The 25,416-nt window shown below is 37.8% G+C and overlaps 1 protein-coding gene across 1 annotated transcript in view; it reads left to right on the forward strand.

Annotated features, from left to right (window-relative positions):
- The window catches only part of FBXL17 (F-box and leucine rich repeat protein 17), a 574,971-nt gene extending 564,213 nt beyond the window's left edge, over positions 1–10,758 (forward strand). Inside the window, exon 9 of the mRNA XM_077139013.1 lies at positions 7,850–10,758. Coding sequence (XP_076995128.1) covers positions 7,850–7,990 — 141 coding nt within the window. The 3' untranslated portion in view covers positions 7,991–10,758. The remainder of the gene's footprint in view (positions 1–7,849) is intronic.
- Positions 10,759–25,416: the final 14,658 nt, after the last annotated feature.

Raw genomic sequence — 25,416 nt, forward strand, 5'->3', positions numbered from 1 at the left:
ATTTTCTCTAGGACTCCTGACTCAGAGTTTAATGTGGAGGGCAGTAGAGAAATGGATCAGTACTCGTTGCTTTTAAGTAATCTTAGTTCACAATTCTTGCTTTTGACCCCCAAGTGCAGAAATCACCTGTGACCTTTAGGGGTTCCACAGTAGGAGGCATTAGACCAGTAGGTCTCCAACTGGGCTGCACATTAGAATCTCCTGGGGACCTTGAAACAGTAGTGATGCCTGGGGCTCACCCAACAAGATACCGATGTACTTGATCCGGAATGTAGCCTGGACATCAGGAGTTTTTAAAAGTCCTCAGGTCATTCTAATGAGCAGTTGGATTGAGAAGCACTGTTCTAGATCCTTCCAAATGTATTCTTGGTTGCAAACACATTTTAATCTGTCACGCATCAATAAACATGTATTCGCTATCTGTGAGTTAATGTGGCAGGCATGAAGAAAGACCTTGATTTGACTGAGATAGGAAGAGAGAAGGCAGGGAATGTGAAGCTGCCTGTAGAAAAGAGGAAAGGAACAGAACACTCTAAGTCACATCTAGAGGAATTTTCACAGTCTTCCCCAGGGTAGGAAAAGACCCTTACCTATTTATGCCTATTTAGCAATTGCTTTTCCCTGCTTCAAACTGCTGGGAAACAGCATCACTACTGACAAAAAGAGGTGAGGGATTGTAAGAGTGGCGCCAGATTCCTTATGTCCTGGACCTTCCTGCTCTAACCATAGGGAAACATGAGCAGAATGTGGTATGTCACCCAAACAGGGAGAGTGAGAAGTCCCACTACAAAGAGGGGGAGAAAGAATCATAAAAATCTATGCAGGTACGCAGAGGGCTGGTGCATGTTGGCGGCCGTGCAGAGTCCTGGAAAATCAATGTATAGTTTGCTCTTTTATTCTTTTCTTAGTGTCCTATTTAAAATATTTAAAACTGCACTTAGATGACTCATCTCATTTACATGCAAATTTGGGGTGTCACTAAAATTCACATTACCCTTATTTTATCCTTTTTAATATGTTCCCATCTTGGAGCCTGTGGACACTTGCTGAAAGAACAATTGGGTCTCATCTGAATATGCATTGTCCAAGATGACTTTTGCCCGCACCTGGTGAATACCAGATTCCATGGATATCCAGAGAGCCAAGAAAACTTGGAAAGAAGCAGATTCCGGAGGCGTATTGCCGGAGAGACAACACTCTGCCTCTGGGCTGCCAGGAGTCAGCCTCTGGGGCCGTTAGCAGTGAGTGACATTGCCCAGGGAATCTGTGAAGAATGACATACCGGCATGAAAGCATAGCTCTGAATTAGGAGGCAGGAGCTGAGTATGCTATTTGCAATGCCTTCACAGACGTACTGTGGCCACCTTACTTTTCCTACCTGCAGTTAGGAGCATCCATTTTCTTTGCCCTTCTTGCTTCCTCAGAGCACTGCTATTCAAAAGCTGAACTTACTTAAGTTATACCCTTAAATTTGTTGGATGGAGCAAGAGAAACATTGCATAGCTACAAAGAAAAGGGCTGTTTAGTTGTCTTTTTCTAACTCATGAGCTGGTTTTCTTTCTTTCTGGAATATAATATGTGATGTCTTCTGCACGTGGCCCACAAGCTGACACTTCCTGTCCTGCAGAAGTCCACTTAAATATTACTTCTTTTGGGAGCCCTTTCCAGTCCTTCTGGACTGGAAGGTCGGGTACTCCGAGCTTCCTTGCACAGCAATCTGCACTTCCCCTAAAAGCATGTATCAGACTTTGGTGTTGCTGATATAATTGTCAGTCTTCCCTGCCAGGTTATAAAGTTGGAGAGGATAGGGACCATTTCTATCTTGATCACTATTTTACTTCTGGGACATGGAAAACATTTTGATGGCAGTAAAGAGAAGAGAAAGCCATGCTAGTTTCTGGCCCAGTAGCAGTGGGCCCTACCAAAGGATTCCTTTTCAATCCTGCAATTTCCTCATGTTTTCATCATGCTCCTAAAGTTTCACACAACCACAGCTTCGCAAACGAATATTCAGCAAGCCAAATGAGATTCATTTACAGTTTATATTCCTACGAAGTGGTCATTTTGAAGAGATTGTAAAGGAATTTGAAATATATTTATATGTAAACTGCAATAATTTTTTTTTTTAATGTTAGAAGGAGAAGGAGTATCAGTAAACATTTTACTGGTGGGTGATCAGCTGATCATTTTCTGCACTACAGTGTGTTACTTGTGTGCCAGGGCAGTGTGCAACAGGGCAGAGAGCACTAGCTTTGGGTCCTGGATTCAGTTCCTGGCTGCCATTTACTGGCTGTGTGACTCTGTTTGAAATACTAATTAAGTCTGAGCCACAGTTCATCTTCTTTATTTATGCTTAGATGCATGGAGCATAGTAGGTGCTCACTAAATATTATTCCCCTTCTCTTCTCTCCCATCCTTACTAGAAGGGGATATACTTTTATTTTGCCTTTTGGTTTGTTTCTTATCATATGAAAACCCTACTGATAAGTACAATGTTTCTCAATGAGGACAGGGGCAATTTAGGTTAGAGAATTTTCCTCATTTTGGACTATACCATCCACTGCAGAATTACCCATATGCTTGCTGGAGCAACAAATGCCAAAAACCATTGCAACCAAAGCAACACCCCAAAAAAGAAAGCCCAATGGACTTCCAGTTTGCCCCCATGTACAGGTGAAGATACTTTGACTCCTGAAGCCCAAGAAATTAAAGGGTAGTAGAAGACTTGCTTTGAGTAAGAAGGCCTGTGCACAGCTCACTCTGTGCCACCAAAAAATTGTAACACCACCCTGAACTGATTTGGCCTCCTGTGCCAAACTATTGGAAACACCAGGGATAGTGTATCTGGAAAGAGTTACGTGGAGATACAGATGGAAAGACAGTAGCCCCACAAAGGCTTACCTTGAGAATGAACTTCAAAGGGTTAAGGGAGTTTGAGGCTGCAATAAATGCCAAGACTATGGAGACTGCTACCACTGTTGCTAGAAGAATCTGGGAACAAGATGGGCTTATCTCCACAATATCTGATACAGTATTGTTTGATGCTTTTTCATTTGTTCAATACCTGTTCATTGAACAACTGCTATATTAATTATTCAACACCCATTTATTGAGTACTCAAGGTGTGTGTAGGACCCGGAACAAAGACATGACTAAAACAATGTCAAGGAATTATAGCCTTAGAATAATGTAATACATTCTCTTGTTGTTGGTATATTAAATAGAGTTAACTTTTTATAGGAAAACTTTCTCCCATAAAAAGAAATTATTTTAAGTGATTTATTATAAAGGATGATTTTAATATATTCAGTGTCTTAGTTTCCCAGGCTGCTAAGACAAATACCATAGAGTAGGTTGACTTAACAACAAGAATTTATTCACTCACAGTTTCAGAGGCTAGAGGACTTGCTTCCTCCAGCAGTCCTTGGGTTCCTTGGCTTTCCCATCACATGGCAGTGTCTTCCCCTTTTTCTTCCAGGCTCTATTGGCTTCTGGCTTCTTGCTCTACCCCATGGCTTTTTCCTATAAGGCCTCCAGTAATAGGATTAAGACCCATCCTGATTCAATTGGCCATGCCTTGACTAAAAATAATATCTTCAAAAGTCCTGTTTACAATGAGTTCACATCCACAGAAATAAATTAAGAACATGTCCCCCCCATCCCAGGGTACATAATTTGACCCACCATACTCAGTACCAAATGTTTCCCACCCAACTAGAAGCATTCCCTATTTTAAAGCATGAGTTAAAGAGGGACTAAGAATCACTTAATGTAAATGATTCATCAGCAAATTTTATCAGGAATTATATTTTCTGCACAGCAGGTATCACTAGAGAGATAGCTCAGTCTTAGACTTTCACTGAATTCTGGAATTACTTGGTAAAAGTATTGAATAAGGAGGTGAAGAAACAATGTGATGTGCTACATAAATTGATTAAACTGAATTTTTGAAACTCTGAAGGTTCTCTCCTCACCACTGGGCAGTAGTATCATCAATATAGTGAAACCAGGGTGTGATTTACCTTAATTAGAATAGCAACTTGCTTCACATTTTCAAAAACTGCTAATAGATGTTAACTCAAAATAGATTAAAACACTAGACGAATCGCTACTACCTTAAAAAGAGTTATAATAATTTTGAAAATGTAGATTATCTTTATGCAGTCTTTGGAGAGAACTATAAAATCCAGTCTTTCCTATATATTTTTAAAAACCCTGTGGTACATGCTTTTTCCCTTTAATCACAGTAATTTCTTCAAATGACACCACTGTGTATTTCTTTAGGAAGATACACTGCATTTTTCACATCTCATGTGTAACATAGGAGTTGCCATCAATAGTTTTCAGCAAGAGGAAAAGAAATTGAATACAGAAAACCACGAATCATGGGGAAACTAAGAAAAAACACTTCATCTTTATGTTCCCCTTTTATATTACATGCCTTTTATGAGTTGGAACAGAGAATGGTTCTTTTCATTGTAGCAAGTGGAGTTGTGCATGGCAAAATGTCTGCAGAAATGTGTATGTAGGCATAACAATTTTAAATGATTCGGTCTTTCCTGGTGTGTTGCACTGAACTCCTTCTCTAAGGCACCAAAGCATTCATGGACTCTAGACAAAGAGATGAGCAGATGCTGTACTTTTGAGGCATAAATGAACATAATTTTAGTATAAAATTTGTTATACTATATCACCAGGAGACACTATAAGTAAAAGATATAACCTTCCTTAGTGGAAGCCCATGTATTTCCCCTGAGTAACTTCTACCCAACAAAGCCCTAAAATGGAATATTTGCATTTCCCCCACTGTTGTTTTTTTCTTCAGAATTTGCAGAGCACAGTTAGCAAAATGATTGCTTAGACAACATATTATATCCATAAAAAACTTCTGATGCCATTTTTCATACAGCTTCACAAAGCCAAATTATTGTCTATTCTTATCTTTAACCTATAAAAGCCAGAGAACTAGCACACCATCATTTATATTCTCAACTACAGATGTACCTTATTTTAAGTATAGATATAGGTAAATCAAATTTTGGTAAATTAGAGGACATAAAATATATCAAGATAGCTGGAAAATTGAATTAACCCTACCTTGAAAGGCTTTACTAAAGTAAAAAATATCCCCTTGTTTATATACTTTCTAAGTCCATACCTTCATGTATTAAGTTTGCTTAAGGTAAATTGTATATCTCTTCCTAGAAAACAGTTATCACAGAGATATTTTCTGTTTAAAAAAATTAGCCCTCCAAAAACAAATTCCTTATCAACACCAGGGTCAAAACAGCACTGACCCATGTGTAATTAAAGATCTACTGCAGAAAATAGCCCCTGTCCTTATGGTGGGTTTAAATATTTTCTCATCCATTCTTTTCTCATCTGTTTTCAGTTAGTCACTTCTAGAATGTTAAGTGGCTTGGACTGTGTTACTTCCTTTGCAATACCATGCCGATTTTCTAAGGATTTTCTTTAACTACCTGACTTCTCTAACAAAATCCTCCAGGTTTATTTATAGCAGAAGGGAGAAAGGTAACCTCACTGAAGCAAGGGGAACATCTTTTAAAGCAAAGGGAGAATTTCCTGACAGCAGGTATTTAAAGCCTGGACTGTGGGCCGGTTCTGGAATCTCTTCTAGAGAGCCTCTCATTGTAGATGAAGATCGATTCTTGTTGTAGATGAAGTATGTTTTAAAAGTAACTTCTTGTCCTGTGCTTTTTTATTTTGAACACTGCAACTAATGTTATCAAGGATTATTTCTAAAATATCACATCAGAAGTGGAACAATATTGGTCAATGGTATAGAGAATTGGTCTCTTGGGATATATCATTGAATTAACTCATGCATTCAATAACCATTTATCAAGTGCCTGCTATATTAATAAGAGCTACCATTCAGGGGTCTTTTTTATGTCTAGCACAACACCAGGCAGATTATTACATTTAATCTTTATGACAAGCCAATGACATCACACTTTTTTCTGGTTTTAGTTAAGGAAACCAAATCTTAAAGATGTAATGTCAAACCAGGATTCAGATCTTTATCTCCACAATCCATAATATTAGCCACAATTGTCTTGCTGCTTCTCTATTTTGTACATGGCTCTATCACCTTCAAGATGAAAGGTTGTCTGATCTCCACAGGCTTTTACTCAGGTTGGGGAGATGAGCGAATGAAGAGGTGATTTCAGGGTGGTGTCGGCTACTTGCATACAGGACAGACCTCACAGAGTGCTCACCATGGCTATACAGAGAAGGGGCTGATTAGGTAAAGTTTCCCTGAAGGAGACAATTCTTGAGCTAAATATTAAAGGCACATAAAGGGATTAAGAAGTATTCCCAACCAAGAGAACAGTGTGTACAATGGCCAGACAGAACTTGGGTAGCTTGATAAAGTGAAATTAGGCCAAGCACTGGATATTATAAAATATATGCTAGAAAGATAGAAATAGACAGGGCTAGACCATGCATGACCTTCTAAGTGTATTGACACAATAAGCTGCCTCAACTCAAACATGACTTAGAGCTTAAATTTAAATGTAAAAATGTTTAAAAAGTATTGCTTCATAATCCTCTTAAAACCATTAATTCATATTTCCAACTCTAATTCGTATACTGATTTGTCTTTTTTATGCAAAATAATTTCCTTCTTGCTTTTGAAGACAACATTTTATAAATCATACCTAGGGCACAAAAAGAATCAACTACATGGCCTTGTTAAATTTGGAATAAAAGTTGATTTAGACAGAAGTCAGTCTTGAATAGAGAAATGTTATGGTAAAGACTAAATATCATGAATACAATGTTGAAATGTCAACTCTCAATAATAATAAAAAAGGTAAATATATGATGTCATTTTCCATATCACCCATGTTATTTCAGAAAAATTCAGGTGACTGAAGTTTGTGGTCATCCTATGTCCAAGCAGACTTTCAAAGAAAACAAAAAAGGTTTGATGTTGGTTTAGGTTTGTCCTGGTGGTCCTGATCTTTTTCAATAATAGACACTAAGACAGCACAAAAATGGGCATCCCGAGTCCCTTCATTCAGACTAGCTTACTCAGTACAAATGAAATATTGATGTATTTGAGAATGCCCAAGTGTTCAATAAAGATTTTAAATAAAGCTACCTAAAAGTTGTGGTTCTTAGGTTAATCATTTATTTATCTAAAGGATGAAGGAAGCTGTCTACTTCTGTGATATGAACTGCAATCAGCTTAAAAATAATTGACAAATTAATCCCTTCACAGCACAGCAATTGTAAAGGTGTTAGTTTTAATTAGGCCTGTCTGATTGCCTTGTCTAATCAGGAATCAAGGTGGTATCTTTGATAGTTAAGGTCTACTGGGGCCAGCCCTGACCTGCCAGCCATGTATGTTTTAATTATTGATTCCTCACATTTCAGCCCTTTTCACAAAGAGACTTCAAGTTTGTGATACCTTAGCATTTAAAGGGAACAAAAATAAATATTTTCCCCAGCACTCCTGTCTAGAATCCTTTATATTCTTTCTACCATTCTAGCATTTGCCCTAAAAAAGGAAAATGCACATTAGAATGCTATCTTGCTGCTTCCTTAATGCCTAAGAACTAGATTTCACTGCACACGGTTAAGATTTTGAGAAGCTGCAATCATTTATGCCTTTAGCAAACACATTTGATTTCTTGATATTGTCTATCCTTAAAAGATATCCCTGACAATGAAAATAGTGCTAGGAAATCAAGAGGTCAGACTAAAGGGGGCACGTCTTCTCCCTAAACACGTCTTGGAAGCCGTGTGCTGCGTGCCGGGGAGTGCAGCTGCGCGGTCTCGGTGGTCCCTGTGCGTGACGGCGGCTCTTCTTTGGTTACAGGTCAACGAAGTGACGGTGGAGCAGCTGGTGCAGCAGTACCCGCACATCACCTTCAGCACCGTCCTACAGGACTGCAAGAGGACCTTGGAGAGGGCGTATCAGATGGGCTGGACCCCCAACATGTCTGCTGCCTCCTCCTAACACTCCTGCCCCCGCTTAGGTCGACGCTGATCGTTCAGCAGGGCAGAAAGCATCGTAGCTTTGGGGGAGGGGTCTCTTGGAAAGGTTTTAACTGTCAACTGTTTGTGTGTATACCTGAATGTATATATATATATGTATATATATGTCTCATTTGCATACTGCATAGCATAAGCTCAATTGCTATCTGTTCCCAGGTAAGCTGGGTTTTTCCTTAAAATTTGAGATTTTGAAAACCATAGACCATTCAGTTTTAAGCTTGAGGGCTTATTTCTCAACAACAACAAAAAATAAGGTAGAGTTAAATAAATTGGATGTATTATTTTGAGCTTCTAATTACTGCCATTTGGAAATACCTGAAAAAGAAAGCAACTTTGTTCTTTTATGATAGGATAGAATCAGGCACTTCTGCAGCTTACAACCAGAACAGAATGGAAACCAGTACTTTTAGAAATCACACACACACACACACATCAGCCTCTCGTATTCTCTCATGTACATGCATGCTTACACGTGCATACCCACACACACCACGGCAGTTTCTTTCTACATCATTATTTTTTTTTTCTAGATCATTTCCTCCAGACCATTGGGGAAGCATTTCATCCACTGTGGCTGTGCCTCACTCGAGGTGTCGCCTGTAGTATCACCTTGCTATCTGGTGGGTAACTTGGAGACTAGAGAGATAATAAAACCTTTTTGTAAATGGTTAATTTGGAGACAACAGTCTGAACTCCTCTGGCCTGCTCACAAGAGTTCATTATTCATTGCTCTACAGATGCCTTCTGGAGTACTAAACATTTTAGTTGGGTTTTACATTAACACTGGGCTAGCCTTTATTTCATGAGTAATAACAGGTCAGGATATATTTTAATATTTGGAGCTAATCTTAGAATTATCCATATTGAAGCCACCAGTGCAATTAATGGTATGCGGTCATTTAAAAAAAATAGACGGATCATTTAATTATTTTGGTAATTATGAAAATATTTTTCTGAGATTTTGGAGTAGTCACTTAGTAGAAGATAAATGAGTGAGATATAAGTAGACAATCTTTCTACTGATTTTTTTTTTTTTTTAGCTTTGTTTTGCCTTGGGATTTAGAATAGATTACTTGGATATATGCATGTTATCATTATTTGAATAGTTCTTATGCTACTGCAGAGATGTGTTGCTGGTCAATGTTGGCCAATGTGTGAGTTAAGAAGAAAAATTATAAAACGTATCCATTAAAATTCTTTTACACTTGTTAAAAATAAGCATTTCTTTGTATAATTAAAGACTGCCAGCTTTTGGTTAAGACAATACCTATCAGTAAGTGAATATATGTTGATTTCATACATCTTTACAATTAATTCATAGTAGGGACTCCGGCTCAAATAACCTTTCCTGTGTCTATATTTATAATCAAGACAGCAGGGAGCCTTTTTATGCTAAAGAGTGATTATCTTTCACAGTAGAGCTAGAAACAAAACCCTGACTTGTGAATTTGCTATTTATTCTTCCCTTCTGTGGACATAACTATTATTGGATCTTTAACAGATATCCTGAGGTTTGCGTTTCATTTTCTGTAAGTCCCAATATTGATGAAATGATATTAGCTATAAGAAACTAAAAATAGCTTTACATTTTAATGCCATTCACTTATTTATAATGACTCCTTTTTTGTAAACAACTGTTTCCTTTGATTATGTCAACGTGTTTCTGATGTGGCATTTTTTGTTTTTTAATCCAAATCAGTTAGGAAAATCTAGTTAGTCAAATACTAAGGGTGTTTTTTTTTCCATAACTATAAATGGGTCACTAATTTAATTTGCAGGGAATAAAATTTGTGTAAGAAAAAAGCTATTTACCATTAATAAACTGTATTTCTTCTTAGACATTAAACTGTCCAAGACACTGAACTACATCAGTTTCACATTCAGTTCCCCACCAATGAAACATATCTTATGACACAATATTTTAACTGGTTTTTAATCCAAAACTAATTTATAAGATAGTATGTATAGTAATAGTAGCTTGAGTGAATAAGCAAAAGTTTAATTTTTATATATGTCACACTATATTTTAAATAGTTAAAAAAAAAAAAAAAAGACGAAAGAAGGGATAGCCATCGATGAAACAGGTGGTGCCATTGCAATTCAAAGTTGTAATAATCTTTGGAGTGTTGTTCAGAAATGTATAATTGATTTTTTTTTTAACGTCGTACTGTTTGAATCTTAAGTACAGCACTATAACATGCTTTAACTTTGGGGGGCTGGGGTGGGGGACTTGCACTTATTCTTTAAGATGTTGACTAATCCAGAAAGCCTGATGCAGCATAACCCAGAAAACTGCTTTGGTACAGTTGTAAAAATCCGTAGAAATATCATACCCAGCCTCAAAGCATTAATCTCAAAACACAACCAGAAAAGACATCACCTCCAGTGATCCTGTGATGGTTGTTGAATGTGTTCTCATTAGATGCTTTGAAATGAGGCTTAAAAATATTTTTTCTGGGCAATATAGAGTTTCCTTTTCTGCTTAGGATGCCATAAATACATGTGAACATGTTTAATGCAGGGCTTTTTATCCTCTCCAAAATGTCAACAGTATTTTCAGAATAAAGACTATGAAATATATTGCTGTAGTGGAAAATTCTGGTCCTTTGTCTTTAATGTCTTTTTTGAGTGGGTAAAGAAAATTCATCCGGTTTGTAGTTTCTATATTTCCTTGAATCTTTTGACCTTGCAATGGGTTGCAATAAAAGATAAACAAAACACTGTGTCTTTCGTTTTATTTTAGAGGCAATAAATGGCTTCCCTGATGATGGCTGGGGTGAGGCATGCAGTGGCCCGTGTCCTTGTGTGTTTCATACAGAGTTTATTTAGGTTTGACTAACCCAGAATAATAAACAAGGCTAGGTTTAGGAGGTTGTAATTTGGCCAGTGATTATCAAGATAAAATTAAAACCTCAAGAGTTTTTGTAGCAAGTGTGTGGGCAGAGGAGGGGTGGGCTGGAGTGGGACGTAGTTTAAAGCATATTGTTCAGAATTCCCTTCCATAAAATCACTAATTCACTTAGCTATTTAATTATTCAAAAATAAATAAATACAAACATTTCTCCAGTAACAAATATGTGCCAGACACCAGGGATTTAAAGATAGTTGAAATTCATTCCTGCCCTCAAGTTGCTTATGGCCCAACAAAGAAACATTCTTGAAAATTAGCACCAACAGTAGAAATGCAGTAAGTGTAATTAATGATGAACATAATTTTAATTATAGGGAGTGCATATAGGGTGAAGAAGCAGCCTTAGGAAAGGAGAGCTTGACAGAGGAGAAGCCTGTAACTGGGGCTAAAGAAATAGCAGAAATTCACCAAACTGACTGCAGGAAAAGAAAGGAGGGCAACCTAGAAAATTTTTTAAATCTATACCTGATGGAAGGAGATAGATGGTAAGTTCAGGGTCCCTGGCATAACTGAGTAAAATAGGAGAGTGTGTTGTACAGCGCCAGGAGATGAAAAAGGTTCCGGGAGAAAACAAGGGCTAATCATAGAGAATTTCTCATTCTCTACCGAAGAGACTGAAATTGTAGGAAAGATTAAGTTCTGCTACATCTTGGTCAATATTTAGGCAAAATATTGCAACAAATAGAAAGGAAACATTTAAATCTAGGCATTCCATTTCTGGCAATTTGGTGGAATGGAGATCCTGAAAGGTTTTCTGCTATGTAACATCAAAAGATGTTCACGAAAATATTGAAAAAAGAAAAACATAAAACTTAAATGACTGGACATGCCTGCAACAAACAAAGGAAATCTGCTACAGCCAGGCACACAGTGAGGGCATCAGTCTAGAGCAGGGATCAGCAAATTATGGCCTCTGAACCAAATCTGACCAGCCATCCATTTTTTAAGTAAAGCTTTAGTGGAACACAATCTCACCCATTTGTTTATGTATTGTCTATACCTATTTTTGTGCTACAACAGCAGAGCTGAGTAATTGTGACAAAATTTATATTGCTCACAAAGCCAAAAATATTTACTATCTGGCCCTTTACAGAAAAGTTTGCCAATCCCTGGTCTAGAAGAGTGTTTCTCAAAATATGGTCCCCAGAGCAATACCATTAGCATTATTTGAGTACTTGTTAGAAATACAAATTCTTGGGCCCAGACCCACAGAATCCCTTAGGGTACAAAGTCCAGCAATCTGTGTTTTAGCAAATGCTCCAGGTGATTCTGATGCATGCATGGCTAAACTTATCTTGACAGAGATAAGCCTGGGAATTATCAGTTTATGAGAAACAGTTGATCCCCATAACCTAGAATTTGCATTCTCCAAGGGAGAATGTGTAGAAAACCTTTGAACCAGTGAATAATGGAGAGTTGGATCAGAATCCCTTCATATAGAACTGGGGTCCCTAAAAATCTATATATACCCTTTTAAAAAGGGAGTCAGCAAGAAAAACTACCCTTCTCAGCCTCAGCTAGTCATGGATATCTTGGTAAAGGCTCCTCTGAATTTTACTAGCCACTGGCTAATATTTACATGGATTTAGCACCTGAACATAGACTATTTGCATAGTTTATGTTGCTGATAATTGTATGTTTAAGAGGATTCATGTCAGTAATGCTCAACGCCTGACAGACGCAAACAAAAATCATTCCTAGGCAAAAGGTACTCATAATTTATGCTGGAAAAGGAACTCTGCAGACAGTGTCAGCAAATGTAAGCTCACGATCTAAAGATCACAGAGAACTAAAGGAAATGAGCCAGCATTAGCATGAGTCAGCAGTAACGGCACAGTAAATCCACAACCCCCAAGCCTTCAAAAGTAAATTTTCAAAAACATAATACAAAATAAAAATATTTGATATATTTGAAGATATAAAAAGTTAATTAAAACGTTTTTAAAAGCCACCAAAAATGTACATGTGTATTTAAAAAAAAATAAATAGAATTTTTAGAAATTAAAAATATAATAATTGTAATTTTAAATGAGAGGTTAGGGTAGCAGAAGGGAGGGAGACTCAGCTAAAAGGAGAATCCATAAACTTAAAAGTAGATCTGTGAAAAGTAAGAAATTTTTTTTAAAAAACAGACTTTTTTCTTCTGAATGGTTAATTTCTGTATGGAAAACTGAGAGGTTAAAACACATGAGGCGTAGGGCAACCATGGTGGCTCAGTGGCAGAGGTCTTGCCTGCCATGCCGGAGACCCGGCTGGTAAATAGGAAAAGGATGGAAGCGCCCCAAATGGGATTTAGTTGGTTATTCTTATGGGGAAAAAAATTGACCCTTGATCTGTACATTTCACCATACACAAAAATACACTACAGATGGACTAAAGACAAATGTAAAATGTAAAAATCTTGAAGGTTTATGGAAGAAAATATAGGATAATAACTTTATGTCCTTAAGGTAGTAAAATATTTCTTAAATAAGATATAAAAAGTGTTAGCCACAAAAGCAAAGATTTGTAAGTTTGCCTATATTAAAACTAAGAACTTCAGCTTTTCAGAGGTCACTTTAAAGAGAAAGAAAAGGCAAATCACAAACTAGAAGAAAATGTATGTAACGAATAAAGCCAACAAAGAGTCAGTATCCAGATTTGTATAGTGATCTTTGATAAATCAGTTGAACAGCAACTTCTCCTCCAAAGAAAATCCAATAGAAAAATGGACAAAAGAAATGAAATCATTCACGAAAAGTGAAAACATGAATGGCCAACAATCACATGAAAAATGACCAAACATTGTATTCAGATAAAGGAATGTAAAAACACAAAGTGGATTCCCAATAGATTGGCAGGAAGTAAAAGTCTGGCATTACTGAGTTTTGGGAAAGATGTAGAACAAGGAGGATGCTGACACGCTGCTGGTGGAAATTGGAAAGGCGTTTGGAATTATCTTATAGCAAACACGCACGTACAGCAACTCTATTCATAGGTGTATATCCCAGAGAGACTCTTACACATGTGAAACAGGAGAGCTGTGCAAGAATATACATAGCAGCATTGTTCATAAAAGCAAAAACAGAAAAAAAAATCGTGATATTTCACTCAATGAAACAGAGTAGTAAAAATGCACAAAATGTGGCTACCTATTTCAATATGAATGAATCTTAGAAACACCGTTGAATGAAAACAAGCATGGCATAGAAGGATGCACAAAGATTTATAAAGTTCAAAAACTAGCAAAATTAAGTAATCTATTATTTGGGGATGAAAATATCAATAGAAAAAAGAAAAAAGGCACAATTTCAAAATTTCAGAATGGTGGTTCCCTATGGGAGGGCAGGCAGCGAGCTAGGAGAGGCATCAATGAAATCTGCAGGTCTTCACTTATAAGTAGAGGAAGGACCTCAGCAGTATTTGTTTTATTTATATAGCTTATAACTTATGTATATATAATAAGTTATTTTGTGTCAAGTAGTTTATTAAATGTTTTGGGGGGGTGCCTGGTCCGAGAATCGAACCTGGGTCTCCCACATGGAAGTCGGGCATTCTACCACTGAACCACCCATGCACCCTAAATATTTTATTTTGTATCAAGGTTTTATGCCTTATCTAAATTGATTGATTGGCCATCAAGAATCGCTAAACCTAGACCCACGGTTGCCTGCACCTGATTGTGAAGCAGACCTAACACTATCTCATGTTGAAGAAGGCAGCAGAGGCGGGAGAATCCAGTAGTCTCACTCTTCTTCTCTCCTGTTCTGGAGTATAGCATTGCACACTTTCCTGGTTTCTGTCTGACCTTTGTTGGACTTCTAAGCAGAGCAACCATCCATGGAGTGTTAAGACAGCTGTGAGAACTCGCGTGGCATGTCTGCCATGGTTTTACCACAGGAATCAAAGGACGACTATGTCGGTTTGTAAAGCCGTGGGGGCCCCTTTCATTATCACTTCAGTTTTAATTACACAGGTAAATCTGGTATCCAAACCTTCTCCTAATACAGAGACTTGTCTGATTATGTGATGATCTATAGTTGAAATAGGAAGTCAGGTTCAAGTCTTTCCATCTCATGTTGTAAATCAACTACGATTGATTTACCCACCCTACCACTGGTGGACACTATGTTGTTTCTGGTTTTGGGTGTGATGCTTACTGAAATTAGCCCCAGCTTCTTGAGGTATTAGGACTTACAACTAACTGCTCCTATGGAGATTTCCTAAGTTCTTAAAATGTCAACCCTGTCAGGAAATAAAATTCAGAAAATTAAAACCATCTCTAGGAAATAACCCTAAAGAGCATCCCTTTTTCCTTGATTTTACTTGGCTAATAAAGCTATGCAAAAATGCCAAAAGCCCAGGAAAAGAGAAACATCCAAAAAGGACAGGCATTGTTTATTTCTGCTCTTTTATTCACCACATGATGGAGAAGATACTCATATTTTCCTTGCACTTTTCCCACAGTTTGGAGTTACTTGAGAGATCTCGAGAGGAGAGATGTCAACCTCAGGTGGGCTCAGGATTTTGGGCTAGACCAGGCTGATGGGCTCTGAATTGCTCTCACGTGCCTGGAATCTTCCAATTGCATGGCGTGCACATGTCCGCATGCGCCAGCCGACCACAAGTGACGCTTACTGAATGCACTCTATTCAGCCTTCTGTTTTTCTTTCTTCTCTGGAATTCTTTAGTACTTAACATAATGGAAAATGACAAATCAGTAACTCAAGAAAGGCTTTTTAGAAAGAACAGTTTATAAATAGATGCTGCCTTGATGGGGCTTACACAGCTACTGACAATGATGATTTTAAATAAGAGATGTCAAAATGAATGGAGAAAGCTCAGCAACCTTTGGTTTTTGTTGACAGAAATTATTCTACCATGTTTTTAAACAGCATTTACAGCTATGTCACTTATTGGCTTAAACAAGGCAGGGGTGGGGCACAAAGGACTTCTTGATAATTGGGTTTAAATGAAGACATTAAAGACATTCAGTTCCAAAACAAAAGTTGGATTACTCTACAGTGCACATGGACACAAAGAGGCAAATGCAGGGAAGCACACTTTAGTTGGTTCAAATAATTGGGCTTGATGTGAAAATTAAGCTACTGGCACAGTCATTATTTGACAATTCAGATGACCAAATTTGCAAAAGTAAAACATAAGATAGTAAAGATTTTTGTCAAAATAAATTTATACTAACGGATGTTTGGCCCACTTCCCCACTCTTTCTCTGTGGCTGCTGGCAAATCTCACTCTCTCCATTTCTAGTAAGCCCTTCTGCTTCTACTTCGTTCTTATGCTTTTAACCAAAGTGTCTTAAAAAATGGTGATTAGAATCTTCATGCCTGCAGGGGTTAATGCTGCATTTGAACAGGATCCCCAAAATAGAAATGCTAGACTGTGGGTTTGGGGGTGGCAGAGAGAACTAAATTGGTTTATTTTAAATAAATCAATATTTTTACATTTTGTATTGCAAAACATAACTCAAAGAAAAGTATATAAAATGCATATAAACAATTATAATAACTTTGCATCTGCTGTGACACCTCAAGTCAAGAAATAGAATATCACTGGTACCCTCAAAGCTCCCCACCCTAAAACCCCTCCCAAGTACAACATCTCACTCTCTCCAGAGGTAACCACTCTCTTGGCCTCCATGGAAATCATTTGCTTACTTTTATTTTTGTTGCACTGCCTGAGATACATCCTTAAAAATATCATTTCACTCTTCCTGGTTCTAGACCTTATAGGAAGGAATCGTACTGTATATATTCTTTTGTGACTTTCTTTTCTTACTCGATATTGTGTTTGTAGAGTCCATCCCTTTTGTTGTATTTAACTCTAGCCTGTACAATTTTATTGCTATATAACATCCATTCCAATACATCAGTATTTAACCATTCTACTATTGAAAAGCATTTGGGTTGTTTGCATTGTGGATGATTATAACCCTGCAGTCAAAAAAGCTCTTATAAATGTGTCCTGAGGCATGCAAGTCCACAAATCTCCGGAGAACATTCCTGGGAGAGAAATCGTTGGCGTTTGCATATCTTCTGTTTTATTGGCCAATGTCACACTATTTTCCAACGGGGTTGTACCAGCTGTGTGTGAATTTCCTTTCGATCATCACCCATTTGCTTCTGATGGACATGCCACAGCCAATCTGTCCCACAGCACAGGACTGTAATCATACCAGAAATATCTGCCCTTGGCCACTTCGATCTGTGGCACTGTTATTCCCGGATTGTAGTATGTTGAGGGAAAATCTGTTCTCTGTTTAGAATGGATATCATTATCCACCAGAAAAGGTCACAAATGGCCAAGAGACTTTTCATAGCAGTGATCAGATTAGACCTTAGAAATAAAAAGAGTCTTCTGGTTAAAAAAAAAAAAAAAAATATATATATATATATATATATATATATATATATATATATATATATATACCTATTACTCTGAGTATTAAAATACTGGACACCAATCCATGTGTTTATTGGGCATTAAGATTAATTATTATAAAGGGCTTTAAACCAATATTTGCATCCCCATCTTATAGAAAAGAAAGGACTCAAACAGGAATGGATTAAGAGGATTGCCACAGTTACACTGTGCAGTAGCGCTGTAAGAAGGCTCCCTTCCTCCTGGGGCTGTATCTCCTGGCTGGCCAGTGATCTTTGCGGTTCTTTGGCTTCTCCTTCACGTGACAATGCACATGGCAGCGTCTTCTCCTCTCTCTTCTGGGTTCTACAGGCTTCTAGCTTCTGGCTGCTCCCCAGAGCCTCTCTCCTTCTGTATCCAACCTCCTTTGTTTATGGACACCTCAGCTATATTGGATGAAGGCGCCCGTTCATTCCGTTGGGGCACACCTTCATGGGTACAGTCCTATCTGCAAATGGGTGCAGCCCCGCGAGACCAGGGGTTAGGACTTGAACATGCCTTTTGGGGGGGACGTGATTCAATCCCCAAAACCATGTGAAGAGGCCAAGGAAAGTGAGGAACTTAAACTTTTAAGTGATTTATAGATTAAAAAGAAAAAGCTTTCTCCCCTTTCACCTTCCTGTTACTATCACATCTTGACTTCTTGAAGGAGGCCATTACCTTGGATTTAAATGAGATGTTACAGGGATCCAGGCAATGCCTCAATGCAAGATTGTGTGGATTATTGCGACCAGGAAATTTAATGAAATATTGTGTGAACCAATGAAATAAGAGTGAGGAAAGAGTTGTAGCTACTCTGCTATGAAAACAAAGTTGAGTGCTTTGGAGAGTCAAAATGAAAGATGAATCACCAAAAAAAAAAAAAAGTCAAATTAGTCGTGGGATACAAGATGCAAAATACTAGGAGAAAAAAATCATAGTAACCTAGAAGGATTTTGCACTTAGATTGCTTCAAAATACATTTAATTTCTTACTTTTTAAAGAAATTGAAACTAGAAATCACAGATTATATGTTAGAAAGATGGTGTATGTAAAAAAGACAATATGGAATGCAAATCAAAGAAAAAAGACAACCTTGGTCAAACATCAAAAGATTAGCAAATGAATGTGTGCATATATATATATGTAATAAAATATTGAAAGTACATATACATGTACAAATATTTTTATATGATTTTTTAATCAACTTTTTCAATTAAGTAACCAAGTAGCTGTTCTGACTGTGCTGCTAAGGGGACTTTTACTGCAGCTGCTTAAAACAAAACAGATATCCAACTGGTAGAAAATCATATAAGAGTGACATTTTTTCTTCAATTGTAAAGGCCTTCAAGCAAACATTTGCCTTTCCAGCTTATAGAAGAAAAAGGACTTAAACAGGAATGGATTAAGAGGATTGCTGTACCTCTTAAGAACTTTGTCTTAAATAACTGTATCTTAAGAACTTAAGGTACAGTTCTCAGCATTTTGACAAGTATATAAACTTGTGTTAACAGACACCCAAAACAAGCTCTATGATATACACACGTGTGTATAAATATGTGTATGAATACATACACACATATATATGTATCACCCCAGAATTTTCTCTTCTGCCCTTCACAATAAGAGACTTTGCCCCACCCCAGGCAACCACGGTTCTGATTTTTGTTGCATAATACTTTTGCCTGTTATTGGACATCTTATAAATAGAATCATAGAATAGATATTAGTATCTTCTTTCCTCCACATGATTTGTTTTTACTTTTTTTTTTTTTTTTTGGCAAGGGCAGGCTCCGGTACACAATTTGTTTGTTGTTGTTGCTTTTTTTGCGCAGGAAGACACCAGGGATCGAACCCGGGTCTCCGGCATGGCAGGTGAGAATTCTGCCTGTTGAGCCACCGTGGCCCGCCCAGTAATTTGTTTTTTTTTGGTTATTTTTTTTTTTCGCAATTTGTTTTTAAGAGTCATCCATTTGTGTGTGCGTGAATTGTGTGCACACAATTCCGTTGTATGAATACACCACAATTTATCCGTTCTTTCCTGAATAGATATTTGGGTTGTTGATAGTTTTCGGCTATTATAAATAAAGCTGCTGTAAGTATTTTTGCACAGTTCATCTTGTGGTGTGTATGTTTCTTTTTCTTTGGGGTAAAAGCCTACAGGTGGGATTGCTGAGTCATGGGTTCTGTATATAACATATGTCTTGCTAAGAAATTACCAAACTTGTACTGGTCCCAATGAATGAGAGTTCTAATTACTCCACATTCTCAGGGGCATTTGATGTTATCAGTCTTTCAAAATTTAGCCATTCTGAAGAGTGTGCAGTTGCCCCTCACTGGAGTTTTGATTTGCCTTCCCCTGCTGATTAGTGATGTCAAGCAATGTTTCACATGCCTGTTAACCAATCCTACATCATCTTCGGTGAAGTGGGTGTTTATGTCGGTGAGCTAGCTGGAATTAATTTTGTAATTTCTGCACCATGAGCATCCTCATTAAATTATGTCAGCATTCTCATTGTAAATCAATTGCTCGTATATATGCTCACATATATGTAGATATTCCACAAAGTTTGTAGTTCATGTATTTCTGGACTTTCTATTGCTTCCCAGTCTATTCTTATGACAATACCTTATTGTCTTGATTTTTATAGCTTTATAGTAAACCTTGAAATCAAGGTAGCACAAATCTTCCAATTCTGGGATCTTCATTTTCAAATTTTTTTTTTTTTACTATTCTAAGTCTTTCAAATTTCCATATAAATTTTGAGATCAGCCTGTCAATTTCCAAAATAAAGGCGATCGGAACTTTGATTAGAATTACGTTAAATGTCTAGATCAATTAGAGGATCATTGAAATCATAGCATAATTCTTTCTTTAATGTTTGAAGGAATTCCCCAGTGAAGGCATATGGGCCTGACGTTTCTCTGTGGGAAGGTTCTCTATTTTCTGTTATGTCACGTGTAAGGAGAGCACAAGGGATTGGTTCATTGTATCTGAGTTGTACAAAGTATTGGCTTAAAGTTGTTCATAACCACTTTTGTCTTTTGCATGCTTGTACGTTCTATAGCGATACCCCTTTCTATCCTGCTGGTGCTGATTTGTGTTTTCTCTCTTTTATTCTTGATCAGTCTGGCTGGGGTTTGTCAATTTGATTAATGGTTGAAAGAACCAACTTTTGGTTGAGTTAACCAAATTTGCTCTTTTTGGTATTGCGCTGATTTTTTTGTTCATTTCATTATTTCCTTCCTTCTGTTTATTTTGTGATTAATTTTTCTCCTTTTTTTCTAGCTTGTGAAAGTAGAGCCTTAGGTTAATAATTTTATACATTCCTTCTTTTATAAGAATTTCAAGGTATAAGTTTCCCTCTAAGCCCTACTATGGCTGCATTCCACAAAGTTTGTAGTTCACTTTAATTCAGTTCTAAATACTTTTCAATTTTTCTTGTAATTTCTTTTTTGACCCTTGTGTTATTTAGCAGTGTGCTATTTATTTTCTATGTATTTAAGGACTTTTCAGGTATCTTGTTTTGATTTTTAATTTCATCTCTTGGTTAGAGAGCATAGTATGTCAGATTTCCGTTTTTCAAATGTTTTGAGAACTATTAGAAGGCTCAATATATGATCAGTCTCAGTGAATGCCCCACGTGCACTTGCGCAGAATGTGTCTTTTACAGATGTTGGGTAGAATGTTTAGAAATGTCAATTAGATTAAGTTGACCGATGGTGTTACTCAAATCCTTTCTATCCTTTCTGATATCTGTATTTTTACTGATGTCCAGCTGCATGGCTGTTTTTTCAGTTAATGAAAGAGAAGTGTTAATAGTTCCTTTCAAGGTCTTGTCTACTAATCTTGATATTTAGATCCTCTCAGGTTTGTTTTCTTCTTGAATACAGATCATATTTGCTTTTTCTTTCCCATATCTGATAGATTCATACGGGACATTGGAGATCATATTTTGTGGAGATTCTAGTTTCCATTATCTTTCTCTGTAGGGTGGTTTGTTTGTTTTCTCCCCCATTGGGCAGTTAAATTATATGCTGATGACCTTGAATATGTGAAGGCTTGGTTTTCTGCCTGGTTTGGGAGTGACTATGGAAAGTTTGAGTTGTTTACCAAGTCCCTCCAACCTGGACAGACTTTAACTCCCAACTCATTCTCACCTGTGTTGAGAGAGCTGCAATATCTTTCAGTCATCCAACTGTTGCCTTCACTGCACTCTCTATAATCGTCCCCAGCATACACAGAGCAGGCATCAACAAAAGAGCTGATGAGAGCTTATATGCAGATTGTGATGGGTCTCTTTCATTTCCAAAATTTCCCCCATATATTTCCAGTCATTATGATAGCCCCAAACATAAGACAGCAAACATCTGCTGGGGTTCCAAACTCCCCTCCTCCATGTACAGTGTGTAGCAGACTCAAGGGAAAAAACATATAAAAGTGGATCTGTGAGTTGACCACGGTGGCTCAGTGGCAGAATTCTCTCCTGCCATCTCGGAGATCTGGGTTCGATTCCTGGAGCCTGCCCATGCTAAAAAAAAGGGGGGAGCGACCTCACCCAATGATGTGGTTTTCTTCTCTAAGTGGCTGAATCCTCTTTTATAAATACCAACCTTTAGCTATTCTCCATTGACTTCAAGAGATTTTTTTCCCCTAGAGGTTAGTTGTTATCTGTGGGAGGTTAAGTCCAATACAAGCTGTTCTGTCACTACCAGAACCGTAGCTCCTAATTTATTGATTTTAAAGAGGCCAAATTTAGGTACACCAAAGGCATATCTTTATTACTATATGTACACCATGTACAATGGCAGAGACAACTCATTCCTTTCCAATACCCACCTATTTCTTCCTTCCTCGGTAATAGAACCCTGATGTGGTTTAGAGTGGCAATGCATACTTCCTTTCTCCCTTGCAGCAATGAAAGCTCTGACCAGTGAAACATAGCAGAAATTGTTGAAAGAGAATTTGTGGAATTCTCCTCAGAAGAGAAACAGACAGCAGAAGAAAGCTTTTTACCCCTTTCTTCCTGTCTTCCAGCTTAGACTATGTACATTAATGGTTAGAATTTCAACATCTGTTCTAGTTTGCTAGCTGCCAGAATGCAACACACCAGAGACAGATTGGCTTTTAATAAAAGGGGATTTATCTTGTAAGTTCTTCAGAGGAAATGCAGCTAACTTTCAACTGAAGTTCTTTCTTACGTGGGAAAGCTCAGGGTAATCTCTGCTGGCATTCTCTCTAGGCCTCTGGGTTCCAACAACTTTCCCTGGGGTGATTTCTTTCTGCATCTCCAAAGGCCTGGGCTGAGCTGTGAGTGCTGAGATGAAGTATGCTGAGCTGCTTGGGCTGTGCTACATTGAGCTCTCTCATTTAAGCTCCAACCAATTAAGTCAAACGTCATTCATTGCGGCAAGCATGCCTCCTAGCCGACTGCAGACGTAATAAGCAACAGATGAGGTTCATGTACCATTGGCTCATGTCCACAGCAATAGAACTAGATACCTTCACCTGGCCAAGTTGACAACTGAATCTAACTACCACAACATCCATCTTGGATTATGTGCTTTCCCATAGGAAGATGGAGCAAAAATTTATAAGGAAATTTGTTTTCTAATTTTTCTGATGGTATTATCCCAGATCAGGACAGCTAACCTCCAGGCTCCTTTTTACATGGATGAAATATAAATGTTTATCTTATTCTAGGCACTCTTCATAGTAGTTGATGCTAGTCCTGGTTGGTGTAAGTGCAATGAGGTACTCATATAGGTAAATCACTAACAAATACAGGTATATCCATTGTGTAAAACTTTTATAAGGGCAGAAAGTAGGTGAAATGGAGCAGTCATCAACTAACAAACCAAGAGACCTGAACTCTAGTCCTGCCTATTTCCTGATTGCTACATCATTCTGGGCAAGTCCCCTTCCAGGCCACAATTTCCTTATCTGTGAAAATGTCTTATTTAATTAAGTGATCCTTGAGGTTCCTCCCGCTGCCCGCTTCCCACATACACACTTAACCATTCCATGGTTTAGATCACATTTATACTTTTAAAAAGTTTTAGTGCATCTGTTATATTGCTGGAGACTCATTGATGTCTCTCACAAAAGACATGTTCAAGTCTTAATCCATATTCCTGTGGGTGCGAACTCATATGTGTATAATCTTTAAAGATATTATTAAAGTGTGGCCAAACTGAATGAAGGTGGACCTTAATGCAATATACCTGAAGTTCTTAGAAGCAAAGGAAATTGAACATGGAAGTAGAAGCCAGAAACTGGAGAAGCCAGAGAATGAGACAGATCACCCAGTGGCCAAAACAGAGCTGCAAGCCAGGTAAGTCCAAGAATTGTCGATAAGGTGCCACCACAATGCAAGGAAATCCAGGGGTTGCTGGCCAGACCTCCACCAGAGTGCTACCAACTCTGGGAGAAAACATGGCCTGTTGCGACTTTGATTTTTGAACTTCAGCCTCCAAAACTGTGAGCTAATTATTTCCTGTTGTTTAAGCCAACTAGTACGTGGTATTTGTCACAGCAACCCTGGAAAATTATACATACACACACATACACACATGCACAACATACATGCACACACACACAATTTATTTAAACTTGAGTCTTTTTAAATGTGATTTTATTGAGATATACTCACATACCATACAATTCATCCAAAGTATACCAACAATGGTTCACAGTATCACCACATAGTTGTGCCTTCATCACCAGGATCATTTTTAGAACATTTTCATTACTCCAGAAAAAGAAATTAAAAAAAGAAAGCCCCAAACATCCCGTACTCCTTACCCCCGCCCCTCCCTCAGTTATTGACCACTAGTGTTGCATTCTACCCAATTTAAAGACATACAATAAAGGTAAGTTAACAAAGACAGTGTAGTATTGTCATGGAAGATATATAGATCAGTGGAACAGAACAAACCATCCGGAAGTAGATCCATACAAACATGGGAAAATGACTTTTTTATTTTTTGCTATATAGTCATGCAATCATTATCAAAGATCAGTCCTACTGGATTGTGGTCCAACAACTTCAGATATTTCCTCCTGGCTATTCTAAGACACCAGACACTAAAGAGAAGTATCTATATAGTGAGCCAAGAGTCACAATCATTTGTTAAATCCTAATTTCAACCATAAGTCTTCACTTATAACCAAAATACCTTTACCCCTCAGTTCCCAAGAACATTTTATTACCAGAGTCAAAGTGCCCCCTCTTTTCCATTGTTCTTAGTCTCTTGATCCTGTTTTGAATGGAAAGAACTAAATTTTCATTGGGTACCAATCTGCTCACAAATATAGCCTTAATTTTGTAAGAGGCTAGAACAGTCAATGAAACAGAGCAAACAAACAAAACACACTTTCAACAGTGCTGAGGCTCAGAATTGTGGCTGAGAGGATGAAATGGTTTTATTTTCTAGATGACTATTTTTCAAACTAGAAATATGTTTTGCATCAGTGATGTGTTAAGGTCAAGTCAAGAAAAGAGACAATATGTCCCATGTCACGGAGTCCGGGATAATGAGAGTGTTCTCTGGGAGCTGGCTCAGAGGCTGTTCATTTCACCGGCAAAAGGTTATACCAGACAGATTGTTTCTCATTTGATGTCTTAAATTAAACTGCTGACATGGCCTGCCTCAAAGTAGGAAGCATACGTGTTTGCCAAACAGACCCTAAAGAAAATCCCTATTCAAGAGAGTTGGTTCTTTAGCTGCAGCCTTTGGGGCTATTCTGTTTCTAAGGTTTGCTTGGGAATTGAACCAGGTTTCAACTGCAGAGCAGCTCCGAAAGCGTCACTGAGGGAGGCCCCGCAGCCCAGAGGCTGGGTGCTTGTCGAAGTGCCGTGGAGCAAAGCTAGATGAATCCCTAGTTCCTAAATAGAATTGAGAAATATCACATATACAAAATCAAAGGGGACTTATTGAGCATAGAAAGAAATGGCCCACAACAGGCTCATTGTAGCCATTCCCCTCCTGACTCTCTCTGGTCCCACCTTGCCTTCCCTTGTGGCCACCACCAAAGCAGAGCTAAATGAAGGCCAAATGTTGCAACGTGTGACCCT

Source organism: Tamandua tetradactyla, chromosome 21 (assembly GCF_023851605.1).
Source record: "Tamandua tetradactyla isolate mTamTet1 chromosome 21, mTamTet1.pri, whole genome shotgun sequence".
NCBI classification, from domain to species: Eukaryota; Metazoa; Chordata; class Mammalia; order Pilosa; family Myrmecophagidae; genus Tamandua; species Tamandua tetradactyla.